We start from the raw sequence: 26695 nt of genomic DNA, 5'->3' as shown, positions 1-26695 counted from the left end.
GGGTCAGGTAGTGCTGCCACCAGTCAGAAGGCAAAAGGTAACCACCATGAGGCCAACAATTCCAAACGACATCATATTTTATAGATATTAAGCTTCTCATTCATATAATACACATTTACACAAGCTCAAAAAGGACTATGGAGCCCACCTGCCCTGACTAAAGGCATGACCACATTGATAATCTCAAATGAAAGAATATAGCTGAGACACCATTCCTTTTTGGAAGTAATAATATTTCTGGAATGAATTGCACAATTGGAATAGCACTCAAGGGATAACATACAAATGAGACAAACAATATGAACAATCAGGACCATTTGGGCAAATTGATAAGGCAAAGGACAATGATGAAGGAAAAATATAAACGATATCATTATAAAAAATTATTTCATCAACAACATTAGATATCAAAGTTTTTCAGTGGGTTTGAGTACCTTTGCAGTCTTAATAAAGAGGCAGCAAAAGGAAACATCTTCCTTTTTCTTTGATGTTGGTTGGTGCAAAACATACCTGGATGAAAAAGAGCTTCGGCTTTTCATTCAGGTAGCTACACTTGCCTCCATGGAAGAGGCTTACAAGATCTTTGAGGTCTTCATTTCCATTTAAAGCAAAACTAATATGTAATTCTTCAATCTGACACAGCAGCATGCAAGCCGACCATGAAAGACTTTCCTCTTTTTTATTTCCACGGTCTTCTTTAATCAACTGTCAAAAAACATTCCTCCATTAGCTTTGGGAGACTTTACTTGATGCAGACCAATAAGGAGGCGGTAGAAGACAGAGAAACCACCGACTTGTCCGCAATGGCAAAGCAATAGGCCCATTGACTCAGCTTCATCAAAGGAGATTCTAATGATCTGGAAGACCTTGGTTTCCATGGTGTCAAGCTGAGCAAGGTGAGGCAGGAACACCAGCCCGGGGGGAGAACAGTACTCCATCAAGATGCGGGTGAAGGCCTTGAAGGTGGTTAATAATTCAGGTGTTCCAAGGAAGGACTTTGTATGATGGAGTATGCCCAGTCAATGGCTGGCTTTGTAGGCTAACATTGAAATGTGGTTTTCCCAAGAAAGATCATGGCTGATAATGAGACCCAAGAGTTTGAGTGACTGAACTCCTTTAAGAAGATTGTTCAAAGAGTAGATGGGAGGGTTTGCCATACAGTCATTTCAGAGAGAGATAGTGGGAGTGGAAGATTTGTCAGGATTGGAACACATATTCCCAAGAGTTTGACCAGCTTGTGATGCTGTCAAGTTCTGAAGAGAGGGATGAGATTGCTGCCTGTCTATCTGAAGGATGAGGAACGTCACGGCAGAGGGTGGAGTCATCAGCAAATAGATAAAGAGAATTGTCTTGAGAGTCAGAGAGATCATTGATGAAGATTAGTAATAGGATGCAGCTTTTGCATCACTCCAGCTTTGACAGGGAGAGGAGATGAAAGGATTCCATTTGGAACCACACATTGGCTTACAAGAGTAGAAGAAGTCATTGACACAAGAGTGAAGTTGGCCTTGGATTCCATAGGCAGACCGTTTGGAGAGCAAGGTGGGATGCAAAACTGTTTTGAAAGCTCAAGATATGTCTTAAGAGAAGGCCCTGATTTCATATCTGACATTGAGGATCTCCATCCATTGATGGGAGATTCGGAGCAGCCTGCCAAAGCTTGATACTCTGCAGTCAGTGACCTGATCTTAATCCGAGTTGATGATCTGAGATGCGGTCATTGGAGAAAAGGAAGGATTTTATGTCAACTGCAATTATGGATTCCATGACCTTGTTGATGATTGAAAGAAAGCCAATAGTTCTGCAGTTAAGGGGATCAATTTTTGCACCTTGTTATCTCCACCACCGAAGGTAGGCGAGGTTATGTTTTCACCCCTATCTGTCTGGTTGTCTGTCTGTGAACAGGATATCTCAAAATGTTGCAAACGGATTCGGACAAAACTTGGTGGACAGGTTAGGTTTGTGACAAGGTTGAATTGATTAAACTTTGGTGAAGATCCGGATCTATTAATTATGCTCCAATAGTGTGTTGTTGGTTGTTCTCTCCATATGCAGGTTTCAGCTGGTGGAACAGAGCCCTCCAAGGTCTCAAAATATCCACCTTTGAATGTGTGCATGTGTGTGTGTGTGTTCATGTGTGTTTGATTTCACACAATACTTCCTTTGTAATGTACAGCACTTCTATATATTCTGCATATTGCTCACCCATAAATGGTTGATACAATGTAATGTTGCTGCAACAGCATATTATAATTTTCCACATTTACCTGCTGTGTTATCTCTATGACCGATATTATTTCAGTGAAATTTTAATTGGAATATATTGCATGCATGAACTGAAGTATTTCATCACATGATTTCCACATGACAATTGAACCACAATTTACTACCTCATGATACTATTTATAGAACCATCCATTATTCTCTCCCTCACCAAAAAAGCAACAGAAACAAGTCAGAAAAAAAATTATTAAAAAAAAAAATGTCAGGATGGAATTCCCCCCAAAAAAACAATCGAGCAAGGTAGGAAGGAAGGATTGGCATCACAACGTCTTTTGACATTTTTCCATCTCAATCCCACAACAAATAAAATAAACAATTACACCAACCTACAACTCCACAAATCTACAACTCTCTCTCACATAGACAACTTCATACAATTGCTACTATTGCCACAAAGCCACCTATGACAAAAACGTCAAAGGATGTCGTGATGGCAATCTGTAAAATGATTGTGGTGTCATTCCTTCCAACCTTGTTTGGTTGTGTTTTTGGGAATTCCATTGTGACATGTTTTTTCATTCTTTTAAGTTTTCTTTTTTTCTGACTTGTGTCAACATGTATGGCATATCGCCGCTCCTCGTGAGAGAGGGCATTTCAAGTCATTCTAAAATATGCTATTCTGGGGAAGTAACCTATCCAAAATTCCCAGTCTGGGAATTAACCCAGTCTGTAATTCTTTGGAATTAACCCATCCATGAGGATTGGGGGAATTAACCTGTCTGGAAGAATGTACACTCTTTATGAGTACAAATGAAATGATGACAATAAAATCACAGTCGGAACAATAATCAAACTTGCATCTCAAAAAATATGACATGATAGACACAAGGTGCAAATCCCATCAGCCTACACAGTGATGGTGACGACACAGAACACCCACGGAATAAAAATAAAACGATTGTATCAACCTCACAATGATGGCTGCAGACCTGTACTGAATGAAGGAATGTCTGGGAATGCCACAAAAACAAGCAAAGAAAAGAAAACTTTGCAGGAATGATAATATAACTGGTGAGATAGGGTTGGATTTGAGCGGTGTTCTGTGCACAGTGGAGGCAATGGTGGGGTTGGGTCGTGCCTTGCGAAAGCCCATCGAGTCGGAAAACATGTTCTGTTCCACCTACAACACCTCTATAGGCACGGTTCCACTCAAACACCATACATCTCTCTCCCTCTCCCCCGCTATCCTTCCCTCCCTTTCTCTGTTTCTGTCTCTTTCTCTCCACTATGGGCCCTTTTCTTCTCCTGTACAAAATACTATATACTTGCTAGTTAAAGCACATCAAAGGATAACTTTAATGCATTTCTTACCGATAATGTTGATAATCACACAGCGTTTGTGTTGTGTGATAATGTATGGAGTCTCTGCCACTGCTTTTTGATCCACTTTCTTCCTACAAGCATAAGATGATACCTTTTAAATGCAAGAACAAATTGATAATCATTAACATAATCATTATGGAAGACAGAATTATGATGTAGGTCACTTTCAAAAGGATAAACTTAAATGGATTTGTCAGTTTGGTGTTTCCATCTGAGCACAGAGCTTCACGAGTATAAATGGCAGAGGAACGCCAGTATGAATGGCATTTGTTTCCACCATGACTGTAATCCTAGGTTCAAATCCAGTAATAGTGTTGATTTGTCCATCATCGCCAAATGTTCTTGTCTTGAATGTGAGTATGTACAAGGTCCTTCGTACAGTTTTACAAAATTGGGAACCGAGATCACCGAGAAGAGAGAAATAAGTTCGTAATTCATCACAGAAGAAAAAAAATAGGACCATTGGACCTGTAGCTCATCTGGGCCCTGGACTAATGTTGGAACTCAAATTTGTTAGCATTCTGACTGTTGTGTGTGAAGAGGAAGATTTTTGATGGAATTTATATGATTTTCTCAAAAATTTACCAAGTTCCCCATTTTAACACACATCCGGTCACGTGATCGGCATGACCTCTGCAATTTAACATCATGAGCCTGTCCAAATGATGCAACCCAAATTTGGTAGCATTCTGACTGGTGGGTCTGGAGAAGAAGATTTTTAAAGGAATTAATGCGATTTTCCAAATATTAGACTGTCAGCCATTTTGGCACACTTCCGGTCACATGATCGGCATAACTTCCGCAATTTAACGTCCCTACCCTGGCCTAATGTTGGAACCCAAATTTGGTTGCATTCTGACTGGTGGGTCTGGAGAAGAAGATTTTTGTAGAAATTTACTATGTCGGCTATTTTGACATACCTAAATTCAAGTGAGTGAAACAAACTTTGCAATCCCCGTTATCAGTCAGGAGCAGAACGTTACTGCCAAATTTCAGCTGGATTGGCCAGCGGTTTTGCCTGAGAAGTCTAAGTAGGAGATGGACGGACAGACAGACGGACGGACAGATGGTGCACAATGACAATACTTTATCTGGAATTCAAATTCCAGATAATCTAAAAAAAAAAAAAAACACCGAGTGGGAACTGACTTAAAATAACAATGACAGTAACTCTGTATTACTCAAGAAGAGACCAGGATTGAACAGATGTCAGGAAATGATTCCACAGGTTGAAGAGACAAAAGGTGAACTAGAGAGTACATAGAACACATTACTCCACACAGTCTTGAGAAACAAGGGCATGCGCAGGGTCTGCATGCAGCAAATTTGATTGGTCGTGATGACATAAAATGCCATAACATTTTGTCTAAGTACTGCAAACCGGAAGGGTTATTAAGGTGCCAAAAAGACTATTTGTGTCCTACAGCGATAATGTATATAATTAAACTCAAATGAAACAAAGATTTTAAAGGTCGATATGTTTTTTTCATTAGTTTACTGCCGTTAATGCAATGTCTTTGATGCCACCTTATTTAATACATTACATTAGTTATTTGTGCCTTTTGTTTGTGTCCTTTACGATGTCCTTATATACCAAAGGTGGATGCAGGTTATGTTTTCACCAACGTTTATCTGTCTGTCTGTTTGTTTGTCTGTGAGCAGAATAACTCAAAAAGTTATGGATGGATTTGGACGAAACTTAGTGGACAGATTGGGTGTGTGACAAGGACAAACTCTTTAGATTTTGGTGAAGATTCGGATCTAAATCCGGATTCGATCTTTTTAAAGCGATTCATCATTATCAAAGAGTTAAGGCTAAAATCGATATATGTTACAATATTTCAGAAAGTTATGGACGGATTCCGACAAAACTTGGTAGACACGTTGGGTGTGTGACAGTGATGAAGTAATTTGATAATGGAGATGATCCAGATCTGGATCTGGAAAGTTTTAATTTTTCAAGTGATTCTTCACTGTTGAGAGAGCCAAAAACGATGTAAAGTATTTGTATTGTAAAAGGAGTCATGTCTGTCTGTTTGTTGTGCTATAACTTGAGAACGGATTAACGGATTTCAATAAATCCAAGTACGGTGGATTCAGGGAACTCACGGGAAGGTTTGTGATGAAAAAACAACATAAAAATTGTTTTTTTATGGGTACATGGGCACACGTGGTGAAACTGCAAACGCCACCCTGCGACGCTGGTTATCCCTGCACTCCCAGGAGTCCTTTTTTATTACCCTATTGATGAGACATCACAGCAAAGATTGGTATTTCTGTCACCGAAGTGACGGGTCATATATTCGAGGAGCATGATATTTTAAAACGTGTGTATGAGTTATGACAAAACATTAAGGATGAGTTTGGTAGACGACAAGAACAAGCCGATTCCACTTTGGTTAAGGGGCAGATGCAGATCTGGCCTATCGATCAGTAAAATACACAACATAAACTGTTGAGCTTGGTGGAGGTATGTGGTATTCTGAGTGCAGTTATAGTTACAAGGATACAAGGACATCGAACACAGGTGGAGGCCATTCTGCCCTTCATGTCTGTGTGAACATCATACTAATTTATCCACACAAGATCCAAAGAAGAAAATGGGAAAAAGTTTTCAAATAATTAAATATACATATTTTTAGTTTTTGTAGTTTTTTTCTCTCCTCAGAGAAGGGGGCATGGGCTTGGTTGAAAACATACTACATCAACCACACAACACCCCTTGACAAGAGCCCCACCAACAGCACTCTGTACACATGCATGCAATCACCCATCAATGCTCAAACTACCTAAAAGTCCTGTCAACATCTCATAACCCTCCATCTCCATAACTTTCAGGTACCTATCTAATTCTAATTTAAACTAATCTACTGTTTCTGCTGCCACTACGTTTCCAGGGAGGTCATTCCATGCATTAACTACTCTCTGAGTGAAAGTCCCCTGCTTTGCTACCATCTTCACTCTCCTCTTCTATACTCTCAGGCTATGATCCCTGGTCCTATCACTGTCAACTCTGTTGAATAATTCATCTGCACTTATTTTATCTATACCTTTCATTATCTTAAACATCTCCATCACATCTCCTCGTAACCACCTCCTTTCTAGTGAGTAAAGCCCTGTCTCCTTCAGCCGCTCCTCATCGTTAACATTGTCTTTTTTGTATACACTGTCGAGGCTCGTATAAGAGCTAACACACATAACATATAACAAGGGGGAGCAGGAGACAAGAGGGTGGGAGAAGGAAGCACAAAACAGTGGGGAACAGAGACATTCAGATCTGTGAAAGGGAGAGGGATGGGGTGGGGTACATGGGGAAAACTAGATGGACACTCCAGGCACTTTCAGAAAGGAAAACAGTGAATTTGAAGGAGGTAGGTTTGGGGTGGATTCACAGGGATAGGAAAGATCAAGGTTTTGGGTGGGGGAAGGCATGAGATGGTGGTGAACAGCTGTTTTGAAGAGCTGGATGGAAGGGTGGGATTGAAAAGAGTGTGGGAGTTTGTTCTAGAGGTGGGAAAAAAGAGGAATGAAAGAGTGAAGGTGAGCAGTCTCTCTTTCGAGTGCAGCCTTATGGCTGCATCATTGGTTAGGGACACAGCTATGCCACTGATTCAGCATCCCTATTACCTGTATACTGGTACTCATTTTGCCAAACTCATAAGAATGACAGGCTGAGTCAACCCCACTTGGTATTAATTCGGCAGCCAACAGGGCTTGAACTCAGGACCCTAGGATCCCAAATCAGCCACCCTAACCACTAAGCCAAAACTAGCCAACAAGGTGAGCAGTGATTCTTGATTTTGGCAATTTCACCAGATGAGGGTTGCTGGTGGACCTTGAGTGTCTTGCGGAAATATAAAAGGGACAGAGCACAGACAGAGTGTGGGGTGGGGGGGGGGTGGCAAGGCCAGAGAGGAGACGGTAGAAGATAGAAAGACCACCGACCTGCCTGCGGTGAGAGAGTGAGAGACCCCAAAACTCAGCTTCATCACGGTAGATACCAATGATCTTTAAAGCCTTGGTTTCCAGAGCGTGAAGCCTAGCTAGGTGTGAGCTCGGAGCACCACCCAAGAAGGGAGTGGAATGTCTTGAGAGAAATGTCATGCTTGAAGTATCCAGATTATGACCAAAGACAAGGCAGATTTTGGGTACTGCAGGGATGCCTCACATCCTCCTCGTTGCTGCATATTTTGTGCACTAATATATAATCAATCAGAAACTAGGCAGACCCCTAGCTTTAAGAAATCAGAGGGTGAAGCACCCCGCCCCTGTGCGGAGCATCTCACCCCTCATAGAGTTCGCCCTTCCCCTTTTAAAATTCCTCTCTATGCAAAGGATAACAATCCCTTCTGTCCCACGTGCAAAAGTATGTCTCAGGATTCAGTGATTTTCTTGCAAATTTATTCATCATTCTCTTTGGAATGTGTCATTTACACTTTGTATTGCATTCAACATGATCCATGTCCGCCCCTCTTTCCCCACCGATCCACGGAACTGGGAATGCATTACCCAGACTCCGCTCCTCTCGTCCAGATCGGCGTGAACTTGTTTTCACCGCAAATTCCATGATTTCTCAGCAGTTACGATCAGATCCTGACCAAAAGTAATAGCTCACTTCTCCATGCATTCAAGAATATCTGTACAAAATTTGAAGTGAATCCGTGAAGAATTGCTTGAGAAATAGCATGCCAAAAATGGGCGGAGAGAAAAATAAGAATAACTAGAACTGCCACTTTATAACTGCTGGCAGTGATGACCGGGTACCCAGACGTGTCTGCCTTTGACACAACTGATACAACATGAGACTTAAATCATAGTAGTAAAGTTTCGCATTCATCGGATAAGCGGTGCCAGAGAAAACATTATTTAAAGGTGATACAAACACAGGCCTGCTTCGAAACGGCGCGGAACAGACGAGTTACGAACCGGGCAGCACAAAGCGTTCAATTTCCTTATTACTGGCGAACAGATTCAAATAATTAAATAATTCTGGCTGCCAAACCGCGTGACCGATCAGGTTGAAATTTTAAACTTTTGTTTCGCATGTCGGCTGAATTACAAATGTGGAGTTTCATATATATAGAAGCATCGGTTCCAGAGTAAACATTAATTAATATTTATCCTTCAATCCAAGATGGCGGCCAAACCATGTGACTTGTGACGTCATAGTTTTCACCACATGTGCAAACACGATCGCAAACGATAAGTGCAAATTTTCGCTTCGCTAGGTTAAGAAGTTCCAGAGAAAACATTATTTAATATTTTTCTTAAAACCAACATGGCTGCCAAACCCTGGGCCCGATCCTGTTGAAATTTCAAACCCTCATTCCGCATGACTGTTCCACCATAAAGGTGATGTTTCACATTTATTGATGCAGTAGTTCCAGAGTAAACATTAATTAATATTTTTCCTTCAATCCACTATGGCTGCCAAACGTTGCGTCGTACCTCAAAAGAGGGTGAGAACTTTTTATTCGGCATGGAGAGGCGGTCATAGTGGTGGAGTTTCGCCTGGATCTGTCCAGTGGTTTCAGAGAAAAAGACGTTTTAAGATATTATTTTTCAATCCAAGATGGCTGACGAACCATGTGACCTATGACATCAGAAATTTAGATTCTGCTTCCAACTGGGTATTGGAATACGTAAGTGAAGTTTCGTGTTAATCGGTAAAGGTGCATTTTTCTATCCAAGATGGCCGCCAAACCATGTGACGTGTGATGTCATAATTTTTACCTTGCGTGCATAGAGGATGATAGATGATAATTGCAAATTTTCGATTCGTTAGGTTAAGCGGTTCCAGAGAAAACATTATTTAATATTTTTCTTAAATCAAAGATGGCGGCCAAACCATGTGACTTATCAATTCGAAATTAACAAACTTGTATCGCCTTCCTGTCCCGAATATAGTTCTGAAATCTCCCCTTCATTGGACCAGCGCATCTGGAGAAGAAGATGTTTGAAGGTTTTAGGGTTTTTTCAAGATGGCCACCAAACCATGTGACCGATCAAGAAGAAATTAACAAACTTGAGAAAGGACCTCATGGGGAATATATGTGTGAAGTTTCGTCTTCATCTGTCTTGCCCTTCTGGAGAAGAAGATTTTTAAAATTTATTCATTTTCAATCCAAGATGGCTGCCGAACCTTGTGACCGAGGATATCATAAATTTAAATTCTGCTTTCCATCGTCGACCCGAACAAGTGTGTGAAGTTTCGTGTAAATCGGATAAGGTCTATTTTTCTATCCAAGATGGCCGCCAAACCATGTGACTTCTGAGGTAAATTTTTTTTACCATGTATGCAGACTTGAGGGAGGAAGGCACTTGCAAATTTTCGCTTTGATGGCTTATGAAATTCCAGAGAAAACATTATTTAATATTTTTCTTAAATCCAACATGGCGGCCAAACCATGTGACCTATCACTTCGAAATTAACAAACTTGCATCGCATACATGTCACGAATATAATTCTGAAATCTCGCCTTCATTGGACCAGCGCTTCTGGAGAAGAAGATGTTTGAAGGTTTTAGGGTTTTTTCAAGATGGCCGCCAAACCATGTGACGTATCAACAACAAATTAACAAACTTGAAAGAGGACCTCAGGGGGAATGTACCTGTAAAGTTTCGCCTTAATCTGTCCAGCCCTTCTGGAGAAGAAGATTTTTTTTAAAAACCACTAAAAAACAAGATGGCGGCCGAATTACGTCATCGATGACGTCAAAAAAAACATTTTTGACGATGAATTTTGGTGTAGATGACGCTCAGAATTTTTCAGATTTTTCCTATATGGCGTTCTACTTGACGAATTTTCACCGGTACATCGCTTCACCTATGACGTCACGAAAAATCAGACGTGTTCCCCATAGGGAGCTTAGTAAAATGTATCAAGCGAAAAAATTTTCCATTGCACGGTTTCTGAGATACAGAGGTCCAAAGTTTATCGTTTTTTTCAAGATGGCGCCCGCACCACGTGACCAATGACGTCATAATTATAACGTGATTGTGCTATCAAAAAAGATACATACATTGGTGAAAATTTTCTGTCGATCGGACTTAGTCTCCCAGAGAAAATGGTTTTTAAAGCGAAAAAGGGTGCAAAATGCCGGCGGAAAAAGAAAAAGAATAAATAATAACTAGAACTGCCACTTTATAACTGCTGGCAGTGATGACCGGGTACCCAGTCCGTCCGCCTTTGATACAACATGGGACTTTCTGCAGATGACAGTCGCAAAGTTTTGCATTGATAGGATAAGCGTTGCCAGAGAAAACATTATTTAATGGTGATACAAACACAGGCCTGCTTCGAGACGGCGCGGAACAGACGAGTTACGAACCGGGAAGCACAAAGCGTTCAATTTCGTTATTACTGGCGACCAGATTCAAATAATTAAATAATTCTGGCTGCCAAACCACATGACCGATCAGGTTGAAATTTTAAACTTTTGTTTCACATGTAGCCTAAATTATAAATATGAAGTTTCGCATATATAGAAGTAGTGGTTCCAGAGTAAACATGAATTAATATTTATCCTTCAATCTAAGATGGCGGCCAAACCATGTGACTTGTGACCTCATAATTTTTACCATGTATGCAGATATCATGGAGGATGACAGACGCAAATTTTCGCCGATAGGTTAAGCAGTTCCAGAGAAAACATTATTTAATATTTTTCTTAAATTCAACATGGCTGCCAAACCATGTGACCTATCAATTAGAAATTAACAAACTTGTATTCCCTACTCATGTGCAATAGGGGTGTGAAGTTTCCCCTTGATCAGATCAGGTGTTCTGGAGAAGAAGATGTTTGAAGGTTTTAAGGTAAATTCAAGATGGCCGCCAAACCATGTGACCAATCAAGAACAAATTAACAAACTTGAGAAAGGACCTCATGGGGAATATATGTGTGAAGTTTCGGCTTAATCTGTCTTGCCTTTCTGGAGAAGAAGATTTTTAAAATTTATTCATTTTCAATCCAAGATGGCTGACGAACCATGTGACCTATGACATCAGAAATTTATATTCTGCTTCCAACTGGGTATTGGAACACGTTTGTAAAGTTTCGTGTTAATCGGTAAAGGTGCGTTTTTCTATCCAAGATGGCCGCCAAACCATGTGACGTGTGATGTCATAATTTTTACCATGCGTGCATACACGATGGTAGATGATAATTACAAATTTTCGATTCGTTTGGTTCAGCGGTTCAGGAGAAAACATTATTTAATATTTTTCTTAAATCCAAGATGGCGGCCAAACCGTCTAACGTATCAATTCGAAATTAACAAACTTATATCGCCTACGTGTCCCGAATATAGTTCTGAAATCTCCCCTTCATCCGACCAGCGCTTCTGGAGAAGAAGATGTTTGAAGGTTTTAGGGTTTTTCAAGATGGCCGCCGAACCATGTGACCGATCAAGAACAAATTAACAAACTTGAGAAAGGACCTCATGGGGAATATATGTGTGAAGTTTCGTCTTCATCTGTCTTGCCCTTCTGGAGAAGAAGATTTTTAAAATTTATTCATTTTCAATCCAAGATGGCTGCCGAACCTTGTGACCTATGATATCATAAATTTAAATTCTGCTTTCCATCGTCGACCCGAACAAGTGTGTGAAGTTTCGTGTAAATCGGATAAAGTCTATTTTTCTATCCAAGATGGCCGCCAAACCATGTGACTTCTGAGGTAAAATTTTTTTACCATGTATGCAGACTTGAGGGAGGAAGGCACTTGCAAATTTTCGCTTTGATGGCTTATGAAATACCAGAGAAAACATTATTTAATATTTTTCTTAAATCCAACATGGCGGCCAAACCATGTGACCTATCACTTTGAAATTAACAAACTTGCATCGCATACATGTCCCGAATATAGTTGTGAAATCTCGCCTTCATGGGACCAGCGCTTCTGGAGAAGAAGATGTTTGAAGGTTTTAGGGTTTTTTCAAGATGGCCGCCAAACCATGTGACGTATCAACAACAAATTAACAAACTTGAAAGAGGACATCAGGGGAATGTACTTGTAAAGTTTCGCCTTAATCTGTCCAGCCCTTCTGGAGAAGAAGATTTTTTAAAAAAACACTAAAAAACAAGATGGCGGCCGAATTACGTCATCGATGACGTCAAGAAAAACATTTTCCGCAGCAATTTTAGGCGTAGATGATGCTCAGAATTTTTCAGATTTTTCCTATATGGCGTTCTACTTGACGAATTTTCACTGGAATATCGCTTCACCTATGACGTCACGAAAAATCACACGTGTTCCCCATAGGGAGCTTAGTAAAATGTATCAAGCGAAAAAATTTTCCATTGCACGGTTTCCGAGATACAGATGTCCAAAGTTTATCGCTTTTTTCAAGATGGCGACCGTACCACGTGACCAATGACGTCATAATTATAACGTGATTGTGCTATCAAAAAAGATACATACTGTGGTGAAAATTTTGTGTCGATCGGACTTAGTATCCCAGAGAAAATGGTTTTTAAAGCGAAAAAGGGTGCAAAATGCCGGCGGAAAAAGAAAAATAATAATAATAATAATAATAATAAACAGAAGAAAAACAATAGGGTACCCTGTACTGACAGGGTACCCTAACTAGAACTGCCACTTTATAACTGCTGGCAGTGATGACCGGGTACCCAGTCCGTCCGCCTTTGATACAACATGGGACTTTCTGCAGATGACAGTCGCAAAGTTTGGCATTGAAAGGATAAGCGGTGCCACAGAAAACATTATTTAATAGTGATACAAACACAGGCCTGCTTCGAGACGGCACGGAACAGATGAGTTACGAACCGGGCAGCACAAAGCATTCAATTTCGTTATTACTGGCTTCCAGATTCAAATAATTAAATAATTCTGGCTCCCAAACCGCGTGACCGATCAGGTTGAAATTTTAAACTTTTATTTCGCATGTCACCTGAATTATAAATCTGAAGTTTCGCATATATAGAGGCAGCGGTTCCAGAGTAAACATTAATTAATATTTATCCTTCAATCCAAGATGGCGGCCAAACCATGTGACTTGTGATGTCATAATTTGCACCACGTGTGCAAACACGATGGTGGATGATAACTGCAAATTTTCGCTTCTCCAGGTTAAGCAGTTCCAGAGAAAACATTATTTAATATTTTTCTTAAAACCAACATGGCTGCCAAACCCTGGGCCCGATCGCGTTGAAATTTCAAACCCTCATTCCGCATGAGCGTTCCACCATAAACTTGATGTTTCACATTTATTGATGCAGTAGTTCCAGAGTAAACATTAATTAATATTTTTCCTTCAATCCAATATGGCTGCCAAACGTTGCATCGTACCTCAAAAGGGGGTGGGAACTTTTTATTCGTCATGGAGAGGCGGTCATAGTGGTGGAGTTTCGCCTGGATCTGTTCAGCCGTTTCAGAGAAAAAGACGTTTGAAGATATTGTTTTTCAATCCAAGATGGCTGACGAACCATGTGACCTATGACATCAGAAATGTATATTCTGCTTCCAACTGGGTATTGGAACACGTACGTGAAGTTTCGTGTTAATCGGTAAAGGTGCGTTTTTCAATCCAAGATGGCCGCCAAACCATGTGACGTGTGACATCATAATTTTTACCAAGCGTGCATACTGCCTGCAAGATGATAATTACAAATTTTCGATTCGTTTGGTTAAGCGGTTCCAGAGAAAACATTATTTAATATTTTTCTGAAATCCAAGATGGCGGCCAAACCATGTGACTTATCAATTCGAAATTAACAAACTTATATCGCCTTCCTGTCCCGAATATAGTTCTGAAATCTCCCCTTCATTGGGCCAACGCTTCTGGAGAAGAAGATGTTTGAAGGTTTTCGGGTTTTTTCAAGATGGCCGCCAAACCATGTGACCGATCAAAAACAAATTAACAAACTTGAGAAAGGACCTCATGGGGAATATATCTGTGAAGTTTCGTCTTCATCTGTCTTGCCCTTCTGGAGAAGAAGATTTTTAAAATTTATTCATTTTCAATCCAAGATGGCTGCCGAACCTTGTGACCGAGGATATCATGAATTTAAATTCTGCTTTCCATCGTCGACCCGAACAAGTGTGTGAAGTTTTGTGTAAATCGGATAAAGTCTATTTTTCTATCCAAGATGGCCGCCAAACCATGTGACTTCTGAGGTAAAATTTTTTACCATGTATGCAGACTTGAGCGAGGAAGGCACTTGCAAATTTTCGCTTCGATGGCTTATGAAATACCAGAGAAAACTTTATTTAATATTTTTCTTAAATCCAACATGGCGGCCAAACCATGTGACCTATCACTTTGAAATTAACAAACTTGCATCGCATACATGTCACGAATATAGTTCTGAAATCTCGCCTTCATTGGACCAGCGCTTCTGGAGAAGAAGATGTTTGAAGGTTTTAGGGTTTTTTCAAGATGGCCGCCAAACCATGTGACGTATCAACAACAAATTAACAAACTTGAAAGAGAACCTCAGGGGGAATGTGCGTGTAAAGTTTCGCCTTAATCTGCATAGCCGTTCTGGAGAAGAAGATTTTAAAAAAAAAACACTAAAAAACAAGATGGCGGCCGAATTACGTCATCGATGACGTCAAAAAAACATTTTCGTCAGTGATTTTTGGCGTAGATGATGCTCAGAATTTTTCAGATTTTTCCCATATGGCGTTCTACTTGACGAATTTTCACCGGTATATCGCTTCACCTATGACGTCACGAAAAATCACACGTGTTCCCCATAGGGAGCTTAGTAAAATGTATCAAACAAAAATTTTTTCCATTGCACGGTTTCCGAGATACAGATGTCCAAAGTTTATCGCTTTTTTCAAGATGGCGACCGTACCACGTGACCAATGACGTCATAATTATAACGTGATTGTGCTATCAAAAAAGATACATACTATGGTGAAAATTTCCTGTCGATCGGACTTAGTGTTCCAGAGAAAATGATTTTTAAAGCGAAAAAGGGTGCAAAATGCCGGCGGAAGAATAATAATAATAATGCGTAATAATAAACAGAAGAAAAACAATAGGGTACCCTGTACTCACAGGGTACCCTAATAAATAAACAGAAGAAAAACAATAGGGTACCCTGTACTCACAGGGTACCCTAATAACGAAGAAACCACATGATTACAAAAAGGGTCCACTTCACACAACTTTCATAAATTGCCAATTCAATTTATGGTAAAAGAGAAGAGATGTTCAAGATACGATTTATTTGACCTGATTAGCCTCAAGACCAGCAATGTGTTACGTGAACGCTTCATTTCATGTGTCGAACGACTTCTTCTTGCGAGACGTCCTCTTAGGCTCTTAAATATGTGGAAGGTCTCACGAGAACAAGTCATTGGTGTGTAGCACTCGCCTTTTGGAACGTTCGTGTAATGTTCGCCTTGTGGAATGAATAGCTGAAAGATGTCTTCATCACAGCGACAAAAAAAAAGAGAGCAGAGGAAACTGGGAATGCATTATCCATACTGAGCATATTTAATGATCCTTTGGTGCAGAAAGCAATTTTAAAGGGGAATCGTCGTCAAGATTAAATGTTTTCAGCATAAGTTTGAGAGCAGAAGCCTCGTTCTCATATCTTAGATGGTGCCACAAATCCTATTTCGGTTATGTCAGAGTCAGGTTCAGCTTTCGAGACTCATCCAAAATAAATATAACCACGAACAGGCTTTAAAGATAGGTTTGACGATATAGCAGCTATATGAGAGATGAGAGACTAGTAAATACCACCTATTGCTTCGCTGATGAGAATACCACCTAATAAGTCATGGTATAGATGTTTATCCTTGTCGACATGGAACGAATCTGGAGTGTATTCAATTACCAAATTTCTTGTACAGTGCTCACCAAATGGCTTAAGTACTCCAATAAAAACCGTTGATAAGGAATGGCCGGCCCTGCGAGCTCGCTGCTTGGTAACTGAACACACCCCTGGACATCTCAATAGCATACAGTACATAAAAAACGCCAACAAAAGGTCAGTTTTTTTAAATTAAAAACTTCAAATATTAATCGTGATGATTTTCGTTGTAAAGAAAACATACCTTCTTTAGTTTTCAACACATTGTATTATTTTTTAAATGTACATAAACTCAGAGGTGATGTTGAGTGCACGAAAGTGGACGTGTCCATTTCATATTACATTAAAGTGGACGTGTACATTATCTTATACTAATAAATGTCAATGTGTGTGTGTCTCCTCTGTAAGTCCAAAACTGTAAAACCAAGCAGCCTCAAACTTTGTATGCACAATAAGAAAACTCCAAGAAAGTGCAGGACTGAAAATTGGATGTTTGAGTTAATTAAAACACCCCTTTTGAAGGTAATTAACGGCCTTATTTAATCATATCCTTTATCAGGCGCATCCTCCATCACCGCTCTCTATGGGGTCTTATCGCGTATCCAAGGTAACATCACTGGGGTCTGAAGCCGCCATGTTTTTGGCCTGCTCAACCATATCTAAACTTGGAATAGGCCACAACGAATTGTTAATGATAAAGTTCATTTTTTCCACTTTCCTCACTCATATTATCGAATACCTGTTCATCAGAGCTATGAATCGCTGGTTATATTGCAATGCTTTCAACATCTGGAGACATCAGCGTTCATTACGTTACTTCATTTCCGGATACGAGATCACCGTCAGAATTCTTAAACTAAGCAGAGTTACAAAATTTACGCTCCAGAATCGAATTTACAAGCAGTTCTGACTCCTAGAAAAGTATTCATGTGTCCAGTTAGGACATACTTGACATTTTTGGCATCTCCGGGAGGTGTGGAATATGATGGTTCGGTGATTGCTAATCACGTGCCAAACAAGTCGTTTCTTATTAACCATTTCATTGGAGTGCTTTAGCCACTTGGCAAGTGTGCTACAATATTCAGTCACTAAATACTGGACATAAATTGACTTGAACAAAGTTCAGGGTTCACTCGCCTGCGTTGGCCATGTGTTATTCTGCGGTGCAAAAGGTAGTGGCTGGCTCACTGAAAATGTGAAAATTTATTTCCGCACATGCGATCACCACGAGTCTCTTAAACTAAGCAGAGTTACAAAATTTAAGCTCCAGAATTGAACTTACCATCAGTTCTGACTCCCAGAAAAGTGTGCATTTGTCCAATTTGGAAATATTTGACATTTCAGGTGTCTCCAGGAGGTAAAAATTTAATATGATGGTTCGGTGATTGCTAATCACATGACAAATGAGCCGTTTCTTATCACCAATTTTGTTACAGTGCTAAAGCCACGTGGTGATCACGCTACAATATTCATAGTACCTGAATACTGTATATCGATTGACTTGAACAAAGTTCAGGGTTCACTCGCCTGCATTAGCCACATGTTGTTCTGCGGTGCATCAGGCGGTGGCTGGCTCACTGAAAATGTGAAATTTTATTTTCCACGGCGTTTTCACGTTTTTGTTCTACCATTATATGACCTGTCACTTCAGCATAGATGTATAATTACAAATTTAAAATGTTTCACTTTAAAAAGTTTCTTCAACTGCATTGCTTGGTGAAGCCATTTGGCATGTGTTCGTCAAGTTTCAATAGCGATACCATGGTTCTGCTCCAGAGGGTAGGATGGCAAAATAAATTATATGATCACAATGAGAAAAAATGTTTTCAGTTATGAAATAATGAATCACCACACCACAGTGGGAAAGTCAACCGGTACGCATGCTCACAATATAAAGCCTGGATTTGAATTCCGACCCAATTTATTCGATGGTCCAGCCATCCCGGTGTTTCACAGGCAGGGTGATTCATCAACGTGTGTGTCATCTCTCAGATGGACGATAAACTGGGCGTCATATCTGCAGGAATCCCTCACCCCTATCCCTCCCAACCCTAACCCCTTTCTCCCACCACTCTTCCTCTTTCCGAGGTCTCTGTCTCTGTCTCTGTCTCTGTCTCTCTCTCTCTCTCCGACCCCTCCCCTCTCCCACCTTTCCTCTTCCCTCCCTCTCTCTTCCAACCCTCCCCTGGTCCCCCACCCCACCCTCTCTTGAGGGGCAAGCATGTACGAATCAGATTCGGAGTGAACCGACCAGTGGGGTGCAAAGGCCGCTACATGTACGAGCATTACATAATTGCAGACAGGCCTTTGCCAGGAAGATAGCGTTGCTTTTAAAATGCTCATCCCCCTCGTCTCAAAGTGGCGGGAGCATTTAAAACCCTGGTTTTAAAGATATATTGGCTGGTTAATTTTTTTTGTTGTTTTCCTGTTTAGCATCACCGCCCACCAGCCCTTAAAATTTTACTTTGTGAATCGCCCGTCTCCGTGAAACACAACATGTGTCTGGTTCAACGTCATGCTGATGCACATGATGAAAACAAGTATGTGAAAATACCATTCGTTGTTTTCCAAATTTGTGCCCTGCGCCCATTTTTTCCACTCTATCGCCGTGGCTCGTTTTGCTTCAAGCTAGGAATCTGCTAGGTGATCACTTGGTACATGTGCTTAATGTATCCATATCATGCCCTCATTTCTTTTGGATAAAAGCAATTGAAACTAGAACGGCACTCAGTCGACTGCACACCTCCACCAGGCTGAAAAGTTTACGTTTTGTTTCCCACTGATAGGCCGGATCTGGATCCGGACTTTAAATAAAATCTAATTGGCTTGTTCTTGTCACCTACCCAACCCATCCACAACGTTTTCAAATATGGTGCTATATATCGTTTTGGGTTCTATCTCTCAATGGTGAAGAATCACTTTAAAATTCGAGGATCTGGATCTGGATCTGGATCTGGATCCGGATCTTCACCAAAATTTAAAGAATTTGTCCTTGTCAAACACCCAACCTGTCCACCAAGTTTTGTCCGAATCCGTCCATAACTTTTTGAAATATCGTGCTAAATATAGCTTTTAGCCATATCTCTCAATTGTGAAGAATCAGTTGAAAAATTCTAGGATCTGCATCCAGATCTTCACCAAAATATAATCAATTTGTTCTTGGCACACATCAACCTATCAAGTACAGTGGATAAGCACAATAATTGTGCGTTTTATGAGAAAAGCATGAATTTTCTGACATAGTTAGTGAATACCATAAGATTTATTTTCATGTGGAGTGAAGTCAGATTTGACCTCTGAGGACCGTGAGAGGTCAAATCCAAGATGGCCGCCAGTCCACCGGGTCTAATGTTCAAAGGCGTTTAATTTTGGAACTAAACAGTGTAAAAAAAACATTTAAGGTGTCATTTCCAACTAAGTTTGGAATGGCCATTCGTTTGGTGATACTTTTGAGATCGCCAGGAGCCAAGGAAATGCTTTTCGATAAAGGTCAAGGTCAAATTACGTTAAAAACTTTTGGACATTCTTTTGGTAAAGACAATGGATTGGACCTGTGCAATATAGCGAAACTTCGCTTCCATTTTGACACGATAGGGATAATAATAATAATACGAAAAAATTAACAGAATAGTCCCATGCTGCTAGTCTATTTAATACTTAATTAATAGCAATGATGGTAATGGTAGTGATCAAAATCTAACAGCCTCCAGAACAGCAGCACAGTATAGTGCACTTGGTGCAGCTTTGGCACACTTGCACCGTCCAGTGCGTCCTTTCTCACAGCGACAGTGGATCAATTCATGGAACGATTTTGATGCTTCAGGGAGAGTGGTCCAAAGCGGCTGCCACCCAGTTGTTTCCTTTGTTTAGCCCCAGTCAGATGGCTCTGGCATCTCTGGATCCAGGACCAATGCCTGGTTCCAACAGTTGGCCTGGTAGCAAGTGCACTTGATGTGCTGTTTGAGTGCTGCCTGGGTTGGAGGAATGTTCTCTGAAGTTCTAGACTTCTGTGTGAAGAGCTGTTTCCTGGCACGATTCACTTCCGTGCTCTCACTGGTTCGGTCGTACATTAGCACCACAAATCGCTCGAGCAGTAACATTGATCCTTCACTGACCTCACTTGGCATGCAAAGGAGTTTATTGAAAGCATCATTCACCTCTGGGAAAGACTTCCAAGTTTCACAAGCAGTCTTGTTTTCTCTGCCAGCGAATGCAGATACAGTGCCACACCCGGTGAAAGCGTGAAGGACTGGGAGAGTCAGACACTGTGTTGGATTCATTGTGGCAACCATTTTGTGAAGAGCTATGTAACGAAAGCTTGACCCGACACCAAAGGCAACCCACAGCTCATCAGGAGCTGTCTTGCTGAATGAAGCCACAGCCAGTACTACCACATCAGTATCAACGGTACGTTTGGTCACCTTCTTACACAGCATATGCCACATGCAGAAGTAGACGAGTGTCGGCTTCCTCTTAAGAACATGGGGCAAGGCGGGCCAAGTATGACTCAGCCGGAGAGCAAAGGACTCCACTTCCATCTGTTGCATACAGTACCTTGCCCTCTGCTGGAGGAAGATGAACAACTACGCATGACAGAAAAGCAAACAATTCGGTTTTGTTATCATCGCATCGAAGGAAGTCCTTCCAGTTCTTTGGCATCACAGTAGAAGGAGCCACTCTTTTCCTGGTGCCCTTTCCCCTCTTCTGTCTTGTTGAGGCTTTGAGGCTTTGAGGCTGGCAGATAGGTATACATCCCAGACAAGGTCGATGCGGCTGCTTTTCTCAAGTTGAGCAGAGTTGAATGGTGCAAACACTCTTTCTCCATACTCTTGAAATGTTCTTGATGTTCCCGGATTTAGCATTTGAACCACAGCTGCACCATCAAGAATTGTTGCATCAGCCACAGGCACACTATTCTTTTCGAGCAGATCTGATTCCAGGCAGCGAAGTAGATCTGATTTAACCCCAATCCAATTTTTCTCTCCAGTTGACAGAGCTGGTGGGGCTGCCTGGTTTTCATGGGAGAAGAAATTGTCTATGTCTCCATCTCGTGTTTGACAGGAGATGTACAGCCTCGAAAAGAGACCACAGTCACTCTTCAGTGCTGCGAGCTGTGCCTTCTGTTTTGACTTAATCTTGACCGATGGCCTACTGAACAGTGGCAACTTGTTCTTTGGAAGTGTTTGTGTGATAGGTGTTGTACACTGTTCCAGCCTTTCTCTCACAAACTTGGTGTACTGCTCCTCACCAAGAGTCTCAATCCTTCTCACAGTTTCAGCCACTTGGGTGTCCACGATGTCCCTTGTGTGAATGACTCGTAGGTCTTGACTGTGTTCTAGAAATGGATTCCCCATCTCTTCCAGCACTGTCCCAAGTGCCTTAACCTCCATCAGAAATGCTGCTTGCACTCCAGGTTGCTGATCATGGTGATGGTGTCCAGTGTCTCCAGCACCATGCTGGTGCTTTGTGGCCTGTTGCTCAAACTCTGTAGTGATCCTTGCAATTTCTGGCCCTGCTACCATCCAGCGTCTGAGTGCTCCGGGATTGCCAGTCAGTCCAATAGCCCCACCAGAACCTTTGACCATTGCATTGTTCTGCTCATGGAACTGGTCAAGTGCCATGGCAGAGAACTTGTTGCTGGTTTTGCGCACCACGAAATTTCCAAATTTGAATTCTGATAGGACATCTGGGTGTTTATCAGAGAGAGTCGTCATGTCATGGATGTGTACGGGAAGCCATCTGGAGTAATGCGTGTGATCTAGGGCGAACATCCATGGCATGATCTGAGTCAGGGATTCCACGTACAGCTGGAAGTTACCTTCACGAAGAGACCTGATGTACCGCAGCAAGAGAAGCTCCAATACGTATTGTGCATGGATTACACAATAGATAACTGCGCCACATCCACCTCAAGCACACCCTCTGAGGGGCTAAATAACTAAATTTGCCACAATGACACCACTCGATATTCATTTGCAAATTTCAACTGATTGCTTATTTTTTGATAAATTTTTACCTTGACCTTTACCTAAGTTCATTTCCTTGAATTCTGACATCCTCAAAGGTATCACCAAATGAATGGGCATCCCCAATTTAGTTGGAAATGACACCGTAAATGTTTTTCTGCGCAGTTTGGTTCCAAAATTAAGGACGTTTGAACATTAGACCCGGGTGACCAGCGGCCATCTAGGATTTGACCTCTCACTGTCCCCTCAGAGGTCAAATCTGACTTCCCTCCACATTCGAAAATAAACACTATGGTATGACCTAACTATGCTAGAACTTTCATGCTTTTCTCATAAAATGCACAATTTGTTAAAATATGAGAGCTTATCCCGCTGTACGAATCCACCAATTTTATTCTGAATCCATCAAATACTTTCAAAATTTTCCTGCTCGCAGACAGATGATCTGTGCAATCAGTGCTTTCTGCTCTGCTCGTGCAGAACAGTCACGACCCCTCCTTGATTCTCTAAGTTGGATTCCAACCTTCCTTTTCCAGTTCTTTTCAAGAAAAAAAAAAAAGGTTTGAAAGAACTTGGCATATGCACCGAACACATAAATTAACATGTACATAAACCCAAGAAACAAAACAACGACTGTGCAGATCATAATGTTTTTTTCTTGAAGCTCAGGCTCTTACATGAGCCTGGCTCCGTGGATATAAAACTTACCCAACGGACAAGTTTTAGTCTGGCGAATTTACCACTTCGACAAAAAACAAGACTGCAGTCATTTGATGGACACACCATTAATACATATCAGAGTGATTCGTACATACCTGGGCTGTGTTCTGTTAGCAAACGGCTTTCTATCGCTTTCCAAGCCAGTCGTTCCATATCAACCACCGTGAAAGCCACTTGCATTACCACTCAGCTAACAGAGCAAGCGATTAAGAGAGGAGCTTCATTGAGGTTGCAAAAATATCCACCATAGTCAGATTCAAAAATATACTACAACCAATTAAATGTTCTATTCAGAGAAATGCTGTTATGCATACTCATATGATATAATATAAAATGTCATTCATGTCTGTCTGTGGAACTAATACACTACATACATATATCTCTTAATTACATACTGTTTGAATGTCAGTTGCACCGTGACTTCATCTATTAATTACGTACTATTAGAACGTATCTTTTAAACCTTTTGAGTTTGGACCCTTTGGACACTTCAGATCTTTTAAGACCCTTTTGATGTTGAGACACTGTAGACCCATTTAGACCACAAACTACTATTGGAACATACCCATGAGACCCTTTTGAACTTTTATGACAATTTGGACCCCTTGATCCTTTGGACCGTTTAGCCCCTTCTACACTTTAGACCACTTACACCCCATAGACACTTCCACCCCCTTAGGACCCCTTTATACCCCAACTACCTTTGGAACATACCCGATAGACCTTTAGAACCCTTAAGACCCTTATAGATCCCTTGTACCCGTTTAACCTATTTGACCCTGAAGACATGTATACCCTTTAGACACCTTTAAACACACACCATGCAAACATCAAAAGAGTCTTCTTGTAAGAAACAGACCATACTTTTTTCAACAAGTAATGTGCAAACCCTCCCACCCAGAGGTTGAATATGGTACCGACTCTGCTAATAATATTGAAACATGCATTTCATACTTTCATTGTTACTTCTACTTTTCATCATAATTCTTCAAGATGTACAAACATGCAAACCCCCTCCCCAAAATGAACAGGGCAAACCCCCTCCCCAAAAATCCAGAGAGAAAGTTGGTAGGGGACTACTCTTTCTGACTCCCCATTTCTTTATTGGGTCGCCAAAATAGGTGACCCTTATTGTCAGTAATTCTGTCTGTTTGTTTGGATGTTTGTTTGTTTGCCATCAGCATAATTGGTTGTAAACGTGGGCCGATTTTGACCAAACTCGGGTGGTCGGTACATCTTCTGACCTCGTGCTTTGGAAATTGTGATGGTTACGAGGGACGCTTTGGTTCCCGAGCAACAACCGAAAAAACCTTCAAAATCGGTACCGTTCATGCGAAATAAATTCCGAAAGCCATTATCCCACGTAAGGTTATGAAATTTGGCATGAATGATCTACAGGTGATGCTCTATCAAATATATTCCGGTTTTTGTGATATATGGAATACTTTACCTGCAACGCCCCCTACAATTAGGGTATGTGCGAAAATTGGCGAAAATTGAAAGCCCCCTCGCGACCAGGTGAGTGCATCGATACGAATGAAACTTTGCAGGTTCATGGTACTCAATGAGTACTACAACTTTGCCTCAGGGCATATTGACCAATTTCGCTTAGGTCAGGGGTCAAAGGACAATTAGTGCAAAAATCGATAATATGCGAGAGCTGAAGATGCCTTCGCGCTAAATGCTACTCCTCCTAGGGTTATGGTCGGATGGTCATGAAAATTCACACTAATCGTCTGGAATACATTGTGCACAAACGATCGAGCCGGATTTTCGATTTAGGTATTTGTTCACCCACAGCACCCCGTCGAACTTTGGGGATTTCCGATTTCAAACCGCATTTTCGGTACTTTTCATTCTAATGGATACCGAGTAATTATCAGTAGATGGCATGGGATGAGATTTGATATGCATAATCTTAAGGTGATTCCCTATCCGCTATATGACATCCATTTTGCTCTATATCTTATAATTTCCATGCTCGGCGACCCATCGCCACTTACAGGCTTGTCCTTCTTTCCTTCTTCCTCATACTCTGTAGTCGCTGCCAACACAGAGAGTTCATGGAACACCTTACCCCCACACAGTTTACTGCCATTGATGCAGTCTTATACACCACCTTATGTAACATGCCAAGGTGTTGCAAAACTGGAGGGTTTTAGAAGCGATAAGAAGACGATTTGTGTTCTTTAGTGTTTAAGAATCTGAAATTGAAATAAAATATAGATTGTAATGGTTGGTTAAAAAAAAATTAATTCCGGAAGTTTACCACTGTTAACGCCAAGTGTTGGTTTAGTGGTTACAGCGGCGGCTTGGGATCCAAGGGTCCTGAGTTCAAGCCCCGTTGGCTGCTGAATTAATACACCAGGGGGTTGACTCAGCCAGTTATCCTTCCGAGGTCGGCGAAATGAGTACCAGTGTGTACTGTTGGAGGAGCACTGCATCAGCGACACAGTCACGCTTCCAAGAAATGATAGCAACCCTGGCAAATAAGCTGCCATACGCAAGAAGAAGACCACTGTTGACGCATGGTCTATTACACCACCTTATTGAACACGTTACATTAGTTATTCGTGCCTGTTGTTTATGTCCTTTATAACATCCTGAAAAACAGTAAGTTTCCTGTTTGGGATGATTTTCAATTTTGTTTAACTGCCAGACAGGCAGACAGACTAAAAAAACGGATCTCACTTCTCTCTGCACATGTGCACTCAGACCGAATTCAGAGGCAAACTACGGCTAAACTACAGGTTTGTTTTCCGATCTGTGTTCAAAACATCACATTCAATTTAAATTAAGTTATTTCTTGATCATAAACTGACGTTTGTGGATGGACGGACGGACATAAGTGAACCAATTGTAATAAATTTGTTCAGGGAAGTTGTCACAAGATGATGGAGTAAAACTGAAAATGATGGTCTGGATCACATTTACTCGAGTACCACGATAGCGTTGTTTACATTGGACACCACCATGTTGTTCAGCAGTGCTGAGCACTCCATTCCACTGCAGTGCTTGCTTGCTTGCTTGCTCGACAGCGCCTTTGAATCAAGCAAGCTGCTTGCTAACAGAACACACTCCTGCTGACTTGAATCAAAATTTCCAACAAAAAGTACAAAACATTCAAACACAACATTATAATTCCACATTAAATTCCACATTCCATGATTCTGCTCCAATTTACATCTGCAGTACTTACCAAAGGAAATTCTCGTTCAGTGTGGAAAAGAAAGAAGGAATTTGTTTCATTCTAATGTTTGAGAATGTGCAGCAATCAAAATGATTAAAGTCGGTGTTCGATATGTCCCGATGGACATGAGTGAGCTGATGTAATATGTCTTGTCCAGTTGCAGAGTCAAACTCTTTCATAAACTGCTTGCACATTTGCTGAATGAAATGCGAACCTCTGCATTTACTCCGGTGGGCTACAAATCCTGCATCACATGGAGACAAGCAAATTAAAAAAAAAAATTGTGAGCATTCGTGCAAACCAATAACAAACAGTCAACGACATTCCAGGGAACAAGAAGGCAGAACTAATCTCTAAGGTGGAATAAGATGATTGTGTTCACTTTTGGGCTCCATTTTGTAATAGTAAGGACAAAACTGA

At 41.0% G+C, this 26695-nt stretch overlaps 1 protein-coding gene across 13 annotated transcripts in view; it reads right to left on the bottom strand.

Moving 5' to 3' along the window:
- LOC147026873 (caspase-7-like) overlaps positions 1-26695 on the bottom strand; it is a 120091-nt gene that overhangs the window by 20118 nt on the left and 73278 nt on the right. For all 13 annotated transcript variants that reach the window (XM_085882745.1, XM_085882740.1, XM_085882741.1 and 10 more), the window contains 2 exons: positions 26285-26519; positions 3595-3677 (listed from right to left, as the gene is read on the bottom strand). In XM_085882745.1, the coding sequence (XP_085738871.1) occupies positions 3595-3677; positions 26285-26519 (318 nt within the window). The remainder of the gene's footprint in view (positions 1-3594; positions 3678-26284; positions 26520-26695) is intronic.

The sequence above is a fragment of the Eptatretus burgeri genome, chromosome 5 (genome assembly GCF_056783735.1).
Source record: "Eptatretus burgeri isolate ZD-2024b chromosome 5, Ebu_testis_v1, whole genome shotgun sequence".
Classification (NCBI taxonomy): Eukaryota; Metazoa; Chordata; class Myxini; order Myxiniformes; family Myxinidae; genus Eptatretus; species Eptatretus burgeri.
Note: the sequence above shows the minus strand (reverse complement) of the source record. Positions and strands in the feature narration are given on the sequence as shown.